This window comes from Lathyrus oleraceus, chromosome 6 (genome assembly GCF_024323335.1).
Source record: "Lathyrus oleraceus cultivar Zhongwan6 chromosome 6, CAAS_Psat_ZW6_1.0, whole genome shotgun sequence".
Classification (NCBI taxonomy): domain Eukaryota; kingdom Viridiplantae; phylum Streptophyta; class Magnoliopsida; order Fabales; family Fabaceae; genus Lathyrus; species Lathyrus oleraceus.
This window is the reverse complement of record NC_066584.1, coordinates 165,489,742-165,502,219: the sequence shown is the minus strand read 5'-3', so window position 1 is coordinate 165,502,219 and position 12,478 is coordinate 165,489,742. Positions and strand designations below refer to the sequence as shown.

The 12,478-nt window shown below is 38.4% G+C and overlaps 1 protein-coding gene across 1 annotated transcript; it reads left to right on the top strand.

The window, feature by feature from the left end:
• The first annotated feature begins 778 nt into the window (after positions 1–778).
• Positions 779–1,255, top strand: LOC127094569 (uncharacterized). The gene has a single exon (XM_051033389.1). It carries the CDS (start codon positions 779–781, stop codon positions 1,253–1,255), a length of 477 nt encoding a protein of 158 aa, XP_050889346.1.
• The last annotated feature ends 11,223 nt before the right edge of the window (positions 1,256–12,478 follow it).

Genomic DNA, 12,478 nt, shown 5'->3' with positions numbered 1-12,478 from the left:
TTGATGTAAATCTTACCTTGTCCTTAGTGAGTTGATTGTAAGTCTTCCATACTTATTATAGGGGTAACCCCTCACTAGTATGTTGAAGCCGTCCTCGCATGGTGGATTGTTGATTCAGGTTGAGTTTTCTCCCATTGGTAATGAAAAGCCTTAATGCTTGTGTTTTAAAATGAACTCACTGACTTTTGGAAATCTTTTAGCCGAACTACGGCGTTTTGATCCTTACCTTTGATGGAAGGTACGTAGGCAACGGGTTCATCCGTTCAAACACAAAAATAATAAAATTGTATATTCTTTTCTCATCTTCCCATTCATGTTTGCACAATATGTCATAAACAAATAATATTTTTATACAACAAGTGTGAAAAGGGCTCCCTAGGAGTACCTAGGACGTTTTGGGTGCCTAACACCTTCCCATTGCGTAATTTACCCCTTACCCAGTTTCTCTGATCTTTTCATTAGTTTTCTATGTGTAAAACTTCTTAGGCCTTTGTTCGCTTTTTAGCCGTTCCTTAGGATAAATAAAAGTGCGGTGGCGACTCGATTCTTTGTACGCTTTGCTTTTGATTTAGTCAATAAATCATAAAGTGACGAATACACCGCTACACCAGGCTTAGAAGTAAGCCATGAGGAAGGCCCCGAACCAAGATCGCGATGAACACTCGTGTTCGACGGTGCTTCCAATGCTCGAGGCCATGGAATAGGTGTTTTTATCACTTCTCCAACCGGTTTCCACCTTCCATTTACCGCTAGATTGTGTTTTGACTGCACCAACAATATGGCAGAATATGTAGCATGTATCTATGTTTTAGAGGCGGTAATCGACCTAAAGGTCAAGATTCTTGAGGTATACGGTGATTCAGCTCTGGTAATAAGTGAGGTGAAAGGCGATTGGGAGACTCGGGATAGCAAGTTGATACCTTATAAAGAGCATATCAGAAAACTGATACCCTATTTTGATAAAATCTCTTTTCATTATATTTTTAGGGAAGAAAATCAGTTAGCAGACGCTCTAGCCACGTTGGCATCTATGTTCAAAGTTAAATGGAAGAATGAAGCACCACCCATCCAGATTGACCACTTAGATGAACCAACATATTGTCTAGTAATCGAGGCCGATCCTGATGATAAGCCTTTGTTCTACAACATAAAGACATTTTTGGAGAAACGGAAATATCCTGAGGGTATATCCATTACCGATAAGAAAGCTCTGAGAAGACTCTCTTCCAAGTTCTTCCTAAACTGTGATGTATGATACAAAAGGAATTATGATTCTGTAGTACTCAGATGCATGGATAGACATGAAGTTAGTACGATCATAAAATCTATATACGAAGGCTACGAGGGTGTACATGCAAAGGGTCTTGCTATGGCCAAGAAGATCCTTCAGGCTGGTTATTATTGGACGAAAATGGAGACTGATTGTTACAACTTTGTTAAGAGATGTCACAAGTTCCAGATATATGGGGACAAGATCTTTGTGCCACAAACTTCATTGAATGTTCTTACTTCTCCATGGCCTTTTTCTATGCAGGGCATTGATATGATTGGGATGATAGATCCCAAAGCTTCCAATGGACATCGATTCATCCTAGTCTCCATCGATTACTTCACGAAATGGGTCGAAGTTGCTTCATATGCTAATGTCACTCGACAAGTGGTTACCCGATTTATCAAGAAAGAGACCATTTGCCGCTATGGGATATCTAGCAAGATAATCACTAACAACACCAGTAACCTCAATAACACTATGATGAATGAGTTGTGCAAAGAATTCAAGATCGAGAACCATAACTCTTCACTGTACCGGCCCAAGATGAACGACGTCGTAGAAGCAACTAATAATAATATCAAGAGAATCGTCCAGAAGATGGTCAAGACATACAAAGACTGGCATGAGATATTACCCTTTTCTCTGCACGGTTACAGAACCTCAGTCCGCACATCCACTAGGGCAACTCCATACTCATTGGTATATGGGATGGAGGTTGTCTTGCCGATTGAAGTCGAGATTCTGTCACTCAGAGTCATCATGGAAGCTGATCTTGATGAAGCTGAATGGGTTCAATCACGGTACAACCAACTGAATCTGATCAAAGAAAAGCGTTTGACGGTCGTCTGTCATGGTCAATTATACCAAAGACGTCTCAAATGAGATTTTGACAAGAAGGTTCTTCCCCTTGAGTACCGCGCTGGGGAACTCGTGCTCAAAAGGTATTATGCCATTCAATCAGACCTGCGAGGCAAATGGACTCCCAACCATGAGGGACCCTTCGTCATTAAGAAGGCCTTCTCAGGTGGGTATGATCAGTGCATTTTGATTCAAATTCTTCTATACTTATACTTATACATTTCCATGTTTTAGTTTGATTATTTTTCCCTTTTAATGTGTTTTTATAATTTATCTTATTTTTACACTTATTTGTTTTTCGTAGTTTATTTTCAGCATTAGCAGTCTACACGAATAAATTCATAACTGGAGCTAGGAGTATCGGATCGAGGCGTGCTACCAATCGTTGGAAAGCTAAGAGAAAGAGCTACAACTTTTATTTAGAAGTCGAGAGTTTAATCAGACTGTAGCTGGGACAGAAATTTCGTTGAAGCTGCTGCATTATTTTTTATTTTGTTTGGGTTAGTTGTATTGGGCCTGGATCGTACATTTGATCCGGTTGAGTTGTGAAACGGTTCTGGGTGTTTTTACCTAGGTTTGGCAGCCAAAAACAAGGTTACGTTTTTTTTTCTGTTCATGTACGATTTTTTGAGAGCTAGCAAGATGACTATGGAGAACTAATCCCTTTTGAATCAACCTACTGTAATTCAGAATCCGCTTTGAGGTTTTTATTAATTCCAATTTGTTTCCTTTGAATTCTTCTTATAATTCCAATTATTTGCTTAATCTAATTGTTGCTATAGGATAGAATCCTTAAATTCGATTGATGAATGATGATCCCGAATCAATTTCGTGTTAACATAGCTTTTATTTTATCACGAACGATCAAGTTGCGTCGTTTAATTCGCAATAGTTTTTAATCCGTTTGCTTAATTCGGAATTTGGGAATATTACTTGCATAATTTCCTTTACGCTTGTTAATGGTAATTGTAATCGAATAGGAGCAGACCCGTTAGGGATTTGGAATTTTATAAGAATCAATGATAAGTCGGAAGATGATACAGTAGGTTGGTTCGTGTCAGCTTATTTTATAATCACTTTTAAAAATCACTTTTTCGAATCTAAACCAACCAACCCCCCCCCCCTTTTGTTCTATCGGTAGATTAATTAAACAAGAATCCTTGAGAACGATATTTGAGTCAATTTGTCGTTAAACTACATTTTTGAAAAACTACTCGTTTTGATCCGCGTGCGACAGGGGATCAAATTGGCGCCGTTGCCGGGGATTCTTGTAGATTTTAACCATTATTATAGTTTAACTATTATTATAGTCATAGGTGTTGGGTTTTAACATTTTTTTTTACCCTAATTTTCTTGTGTTTTGGTGTTTTTGCATTTTAGGATAAAAAAATCTGTTTTTTTAAAGAAAATTGTTTCAAATTATTCCGATTATTTGTCGATTAACTAGGAAAAAATCAAGGATCAAAAGCCTTTATTTAAGGACTAAATAGTGGAAGTCATCCTAAAAACCCGAAATTCCTTATTTTTCTATTTTTTATGATTTTTTTTTCTGTTTTGATAGTTTTAGAAAATTCCGAAAAAATTCTCAAACATTTTAATTGACGTCATTAGGTTAATTTCGGTGTTAGTTTATTTTTCTAAATTTATTTTAATCGTTTTCCTTCATTGTGTTTGTTTTTTACTATGGCTGACCAAAGAACTTTAAGGTAGTTAGTTGTCCCTGATGTGAATTATAATGGCATGTGTATTGAATATCCTGAAGCTGACACTCCTTTTGAATTAAAATCGGGTTTAATACACTTGTTGCCAAAGTTTAGTGGTCTTGCAGGTGAAGATCCACACAAGCATTTGAAAGAGTTCCAGGTGGTGTGTTCTACACCATTAAAGCCTGAAGGGATCACCGAAGATCACATCAAACTTCGAGCTTTTCCTTTTTCATTGTAGGGTGCAACAAAGGATTGGATATATTATCTTGAGCCAAATTCGATCACAAGCTGGAATGCTCTAAAAAGAGTGTTCTTAGAGAGATACTTCCCTACCTCCAGAGTAGCCTCGATCAGAAAAGAGATTTGTGGTATTAGACAGGATAATGAGTCACTTGCTGAGTATTGGGAGAGATTCAAGCACTTGGTATCTAGCTGCCTTCAACACCAGATCACTGAGCAACTCCTCATCCAATACTTTTATGAGAGGTTGTTATCGATGGACAGGAACATTCTTGATGCTGCTAGTGGTGGAGCATTAGTCGATAAAACTCCAGCTGCTGCCAAAGCCCTTATTGAAAATATGTCTCTTAATTCTCAACAGTTCACCACTAGAGACAATTCTATGCAAAGCAAAGGCGTGAGTCAAATTCAAGTTTCTTCCAACAAAGCCTTAGAGACCAGAATTGACGAGTCCAAACAAGTTTGTTGGCAGTAGCAAAACCTCAAACAACAACTTTGTGTGGCATTTGTACTTCTCCTGAGCACCCAACCGATACTTGTCCTATTCTGAGAGACGAGTCCATTACTGAGCTGCCACAAGCTTATGCAGCCAACCTTTACAATCAAAACAGGTACAACAACACTCTTGACCTGTCCACCAACAAATACCATCCCAATTGGAGGAACCATCCCAACCTTCGATATGGAAACCCGCAAACCAACCAACAATAGAACTCACCTCAAGTGGCTGCCCCTGCACCTTCCGGACCATCCTTGGAGGATCTTGTTAAGCAAATGGTCGTGAACAACCTCCAGTTCCAACAAAGGACCGATGCTAGCATTCAGACCTTGAACACACAAATGGTACAACTTGCTACTCAAATAAATAACATGCAAGCTCAAGGTTCGAACCAACTTCCAGCCCAAACAGTTGTCAATCCGAATGGTCCTAATGCTAATGTGAGCGCAATTTCTTTGAGATTCGGATAAGTTACAGAACCAGCCCCTGAAAAAAATAAAAAAATTATTGAGGTAACTTCTGAACTTTCTCCTTCTGAGCCTCACCCAACTGAACTCTCTTCTCCTTCTTCTGTTGTGGTCGAAACTGAAAAAATTAAAGAAAAGGAGTATGGGCCACCAGTCCCCTTCCCACATAGAGTTCTGAAAAATAAAAGAATTGAGGAGGGAGACAAAGGAAGAGAGATACTGGATGTTTTCCGAAAGGTTGCGGTAAACATTCCGCTACTTGATGTTATTAAGCAGGTTCGAAAGTATGCAAAATTTCTAAAAGACTTGTGCACAAGTAAGAAAAGGTTGAAGGGCAATGAGATTGGGACGAAACATTTTAGCCCTTATCCAGCCTAAACATTCACCTGAAAAAGCTACTGTTTCATTCCTCAATTAGGCCATACCCCAAAAGTGCAAGGATCCAGGAACTTTTTATATTCCATGTACCATTGAAGATAGTAAATTCGACAATTGCATGCTTGATTTGGGAGCAGGCATTAATGTTATGCCTACTTCTGTTTATAATAACCTTGATCTTGGTCCTTTACAACATACAGGTTTAATCATTCAACTAGCGAACAGAAGTAATGCTCGCCCCATTGGAGTAGTAGAATATGTGCTTGTTCAAGTTAATGACTTGATTTTTCCTGCAGATTTCTACATTCTGGATATGAATGGAGAAACAAATTCAAGCAGATCGCCCATCATTTTAGGCAGACCGTTCATGAAAACGGCGAAAACAAAAATTGATGTCGACGATGGAACCATGTCCATGGAACTTGGTGACATTGTCGCAAAATTTAACATTTTCGATGCCATGAAACATCCCTTGGAGGAGAATTCTATTTTTCATATTGAATTGATCTCTGAGTTGGTTGATGGCACCTTTTCTGAATTATTTTCACTTGATTTTCCATCTCTATCTGAGTTTGATGATGTTTATTCATGTGATATTTGTACTAACACTAACCTTTGTGTTGTTTGTGCTGAGATTGATGCTGCCTTGCAGGGTGATAGTATAAACGAAGTGGTTTATTTGGATGAAGCTCTTGACATTCCGGCTTCCCCAAACATACCATGCATTGAACAACCACATTCTTTAGAGCCTAAACCACTTCCCGAGGATTCATATTATTCATCAAAGCTTCAACTTAATCAGAAATATAAGAAGGGAATTGGATGGACCTTGGCTGGCACTCGTGATATTAGCTCATCCATATGTATGCATAAGATCTCACTTAAAGATGAAACAAAAGTAGTGAGGCAACCCCATAATCCTTTAATTCTTGATGTTGTAAAAAAGGAGATCACTTTCACGTGTCCATTCAACACTTTTACTTATCGAAGATACTTCTTTGATCCTGGAATACAAGACAAATGCATTAATCAAAATTTCAAGGTCAATGGACACTCCCTAAAGCTACTCCATGAGAACCCAACTTTGGAAGAAGAGACTATAGAAGAGATCTCTTTGGGAAAGGCTACTTATGCAATCACTTATCTGCCTTGACTCCTCGGGTGTGTTCTTTCCTTTCTCTCACTCTTATTTTATATTTATGCTCTTTCATTGAGGACAACGTATCTTTTAAGTGTGGGGGAGGGAACCATTTATTTGTTTTATTTTCTTTGTTTTGTTTTCAGTTTTTCTCTGTTTTGGTTTTTGTTTGTTTTCTTAAAAAAAATGCATCTTCTTGAAAGTTTTAGGCTATAGACTGACTAATTTGAGATTAGTTTGCGGAGACTTGGGAAAAATTCACAAGATCGGTATCGTCTTAACACCGTAAGTCTCCTGCATATGGAAATTGATTCGAATTCTTATTATGTTTTAGCCTTAAGTTCTCATTCTCTGACAGCTCTTTAGTAGTTTATTTCAGCAGTCAACACCATCTCACACACGCTCTACGCAGGGAAGCCGATGAATATAAGTGAGTGTTCCGAAAAAGAAAAAAAAAAGAGAAAGAAAAGGGAATACACCTTCAAAGTTTGGTGACCCTCACCCGGTCACTTAACCCAACGGATGTAGAACCTTCAAAAAAAAATTGAAAATAAGACAGGTTGTCAGTTGGTTCAGCGGTTTCTGGTGCTGAACTTGGTAGGGCGGATTACGGTCCGATCCCCTGCAACTACAACTGAGTAAGCAAAGGGTTATGCCACGTAAGTACTAGAATCCCGTGCAAAAAGGATCAGAGTCACTAACCGGTCTCCTTGCTATGAGTGTGTGGAGATAACGGGCTTAATGTGATTGCGCTTGAATGAAAAAGAGCAAAAACAAGGATGAGTAAGTTAGGCTTTAACATAATAACATGATTCGAGTTGATTTGTGTATTCAGGAAGTTTATGACTGCACAATTATGGATTAGTGTTCCTACGACATCCTTAGTGTGCAAGATTAGTACCTATCGATGCAAACTTAACCGAAGAAGACTTGTAGCCTAGGATGAGTAACTAATGACGTGTTTGTGTTTTCTTTGTTTTATTTTAAATTTTGCTCGGAGTGCAAAAGTTCAAGTGTGGGGGAATTTGATTAGTGCATTTTGATGCACATTCTTCTATACTTATACTTATGCATTTCCATGTTTTAGTTTGATTATTTTTCCCTTTTAATGTGTTTTTATAATTTATCTTATTTTTACACTTATTTGTTTTTCGCAGTTTATTTTCAGCATTAGCAGTCTGCACGAATAAATTCATAACTGGAGCTAGGAGTATCGGATCGAGGCGTGCTACCAATAGTTGGAAAGCTAAGAGAAAGAGCTACAACTTTTATGTTGAAGCGAAAAGCTGATTCGGAGCGAAGACGTCTCAATTAATTCGTTGGAGTTTCGTACTTTTGGAAATATTTTCTTTTGGGCCATTTGTTGGGCCGAATTTAGGTTTTCCGTCCTAGTTTGAATTATAAGTGAAACCCTTATTCTGTTTAAAAGGGGGGGCAGCCGTGGTACTGGAGAGAGGACACATTATTCACAATAACTTTTTGCTTTGGTGCGATCATGAAGAGGAACTAATCTCCTAGAGTCAATCTGCTGTAACCGAATTTCCAAGGCTTTGAGGTTTTTATTCTATCAATTTAATTTCGTTCTCTTTCAATTCTATTCTATGAAATTGAATTTGCTTAATTTGTATTTTATGGAATGCTTTTGATTAAATTCGTATGATTGCATTCCTAACTATTAATCGTTGTTTTCGTTGCTTTGTCGTTAAATTGCGTTTGTAAATCGTGTTTGCTTAATTCACGATTGTATTTATCCGTTTGCTTAATTCGGAATATAGGAATATAAATCTATCATATATCTATTGCGTTTTTCAGTCAAATTTGAATCGAATAGAGATCGAAGTCGCTTAGGGAATTGGTAGGTAAAAACCAGTGATTAGCCGGAAACCGAAAACAGTAGATTGACTTATTTTATAATCGCTTATTTTAATCAATTTTTTTGCTTTGTTTTCTAAATCGACCACTAAAACATAAACCCCCCTTAAATCGATTTCATTAGGTTAAGAATAATACAAGAATCCTTGCGGTACGATACTCGAGTTGTCGCTTCCGCTAAACTATAGTTTTCTAATTACTCGTTTTGACCCGTGCGCGACAGCGGATCAGGGCCTCTAATTCTCACAATAATGGATGGGGAAGACTTGCCCTCGCCGATGAATGTAGACATAGTCAAAAAATATTATGCCTAAAAAGAAATGATGAAAGCCTGCTAGATTAATCTCTGCAAGGTTGATCTAGGAAAATATGGTTATCCCGATGGACCAAAAAATGAATTGTCCATGCAAAAGTTAGGGAACAAATATAAGGCTCGCTAAGTCGAAAACCTGAAAGGGCGGCTTAGGCAAAAAGGAGCATCCCGGTGGACGAAAAGAATCGAATGTCCAGGCAAAAGTTAGGGATAAAGGCATTGACTATGATCCTTAAGCCCATACGCTATAAGCTAGATATCAGATGGTCGAGGACCGATCCAATCACCGTCAGCCGAAGCAAGGTCTCGGGATTCAGATTCTATGGTAGACTAAGGCCAATGTTGTAATCAATGGAGAAAAATATACAAAATATTTCCCATTGCCATTTCATTTATTTTTCAATTTTTTCAACATCCTCATCAAGGGTGTCTGCATCCTTGTACTCACCATACATACAATTTCATATCAATAAAATTCAGTCATTCCAACAAATATTCTCTTCTATTTTTTGTATGCAAAATAATTGATTTGTCTTACTCACATAATGCTTTAAAATTTCGGGGAATAATAAAAGCTACACTAAAGAGAAACATTTTGTATTACTGTTAAGACCCGATAAACTTGAAAGATGACCAGTGACTCAAAAATGGTTTTTTGGATACCTGTGACATCTAATCGGCTGGGATATCACGTTGGTTCCAACATTTTAGTGTTCCTTAACAGGAAAAGATTCCTTGGTAGCAGTATTGGCATCACCTAAGTTCTGTAGCAATTATCTTCGATGACGAGTCGGAGTTCCCATCATAATAAAGACTCATCCCCACAAATGACAAATAAACAAACAAACATGCATCATAAAAGACAAGCATACATCATGCACTACATATAGCATCTTCCCTATAATACCTTGTGTAAACACCCAAAGTCTGGGATAACTTCAACCACCTGTCCAAGCAAATTTCGGGTACGTCGGTATTTAATCACCTTCCACCTCAAATACCTGAAAAGCTCCCGCAATTCTTATATTCAGGTTCAAGAAGATTAAATAGAGGCAACTGTTGTACCCCAAAATTTATCCCCCCCCCCTTCTTCTTAATTATTCATCCAACCACTTGATCAGGAGATCACTTGCATACATTCATAGTTCACCCACATGCATCATCCATCATGGATTCAAAAAAACATGGGCTTGTGAAGCTAGGGTTTGTGTGAATATCAAGGCTCAAAAGCATGGACTAACCCTATCACCAGCATGGGGGATGTGAAACCCTAATTATAATAGTAAAGGTTTGAATTCAACAAAGATATGGACAGACAATCTTCTAGGGTATTCAAGACCCTAATTCCTCAAGGCATGATCTCATGGAGCTTCCATGGGCCTTGTCTTGGCCTTCAAAACCCTAATTCAGGTTCACACACTAGGAGACTGATAGTTAGAGCATATGGCTTGATTCAAAAGACTTGCTTGAAGGGTAAGCCCCAAGGAAACCCTAATCAGGGAAATGGTGAATCAGATGGACTTGGTGGCTTGATTGTGCATCCATGACACCCAATCTTCATCTATTATCAATATGCTTGGTCTAACCCTACTTTTATCTTCTGTGGGCATTGGTCTTGGTTTCAAGGTCATGATGTGGTTCATGTGATTGTGGATACATCTATGGTCTTGGTCATCCAAACAACCAATCTTCTTGTGTCACAAGCCAATTGGTAATCATGCCCATTGATTCATGGATATTACATTCAAACCATAATCTTATGCCCTCATTTCATGGCCTTGTTAACATACATTACCAGTCAAGTTATTTTCTTTCCAAAGTCAAGCATTCAAGTCATAAATGAACCAGTTGTAAAACCAATTTCAAACCATTTTTCAAACCATTTCAATCCATTTCATGTCATTTTAAACCATTAAATTTGATTCTACATAAGAAAATACAAGTCTTGACATTTTGACCAATTGTTGACTTTGGTCAATAGTTGGATTTTTGGTCAACTTTGACCAAAGTCAACCCAAAATCCAAAAACCCTAAATTTCACCCAAACCAATAATTCATTGTCCATTTACAAAGAAAATGAAATTTTGACCATTTGTTGACTTTGGTCAACTTTGACCAAAGTCAACCCTCACTTGCCCTTGATCATCCAAACTTGGTCTGGCCTTTTGTTGTGATGAACCATCCAATCTTCATGCTTGGTGATGTCCTTTTCTTAATTACTTCCATTACAAGCAATTCACTTTGTACACACCATGTCATTTTGGCATTTTGGAACTAATGACCACTGGCCTTGGTTTGCCCCTAATCAATTTCCAAGGAGTTCTATAATAACACCAACATTTGTTCATTGCTTATCACTTCTGGCTTGAACCTAAAATAACACATTAAATCATGGGAGTGCATGATCAAGCCAATGGAGAAACATCGCTAGTCCTGCTGCTGTAGCAGCCCTTTCTGCATCCTGCTGCACACACCCTTGCTTTGCCTGCAGCAACACCATAACCTTTACATGACCATTGGGCATAATCACACATGCAGTAGGCCTTGAGTTTATGATGATGGAGAAGGCTCAGCATAAGGACCATCCCTGCAGAAGCAGTCCAACATAACCAAACTCAGTAATGTCAAAACTAGTTGGCATTATGCCAGCAAGCCATACCAAGAAGCATCTTGCAAAAGACCTGTAGTGGAAACATGTTACAAAAGCATCAATGCACCATCGTCCTCATCCAAATGCATACTACTACAACAGCCTTTCCAAATTGTGTACTCTTGCCATCATCACTAAACACCATGACCAAAACAACCTGCAAACAACAATGCAGCAGATGACAAACCTAAAAGCTAAACCAAGACCATAAGTAAGCCACAACATCATTACCTGTGTGTGGTAGCTCATGACATACCTCACATGACCACAAAACCTGCTCAAAAACTACACCCTGCTCAAGAAGAATCAAATTAACAAAAATACAGGGCAATGGAAACCTAAGCATGTTGACCTTCTTTCAAGCAACCACAGACCATGATAAGTTGTCAGCAAGCTATCAGCATTGGGCTATCAAGCTATGTGCATACCATTTCCTAAGCCTACCTAACTGTGTTACACCAACAAGACCAAGTCAGACATGTTGCAAGACCACCACATCCATGTGCTAAATATGAGACTCACTTACCAAATACAAAATCACATTGAGGCTAGCCACTGAATACAAACTCAGTTGTGCAATAAGCAAAACCAAGGAATATCCAACCTGCTGCAGGGACATTGGCCAGGTAGGAGTTTGGAGCAGCATATCGCTCTAGATTTATCATATCATCGCATCCAAGTCATCCTAAGCCAGTGTTTGCTGTTGCACTTCCATAGTAGGTCCACATGCCAAATGAGATGATTTGCAACCAACATTGCTATGCTGCAAAAGTACTCAAACAAAGATAGACCAATACCATGCTTAAACTTACACCAGTTTGTTGCAATGACAGTTCTGCACAAACAAACAAGCAAGTCAAAGTTAGGCCTGGAGAAACACATGACAATGCAAGAATTTCAATAAACTTTGATCCATGACAGGTTGTGTATGAATTACTTGTGACCCTGATAAGCCAGCTGAGCAAAAAATTGATGAGTCAAAAGCAAAGTCACTTGAAAGCAAAACCAACATGAGCTTCATACAAAAAAGTCCATACTTGCCACCTGCTGAACTGAACAAAGGGATCCAGCAGGGCATTGTAAT

What these genes read in the sequence shown, in the direction of transcription:
- LOC127094569 (XM_051033389.1), top strand. Translation starts at nt 779, where the DNA reads ATGGCAGAATATGTAGCATGTATCTATGTTTTAGAGGCGGTAATCGAC.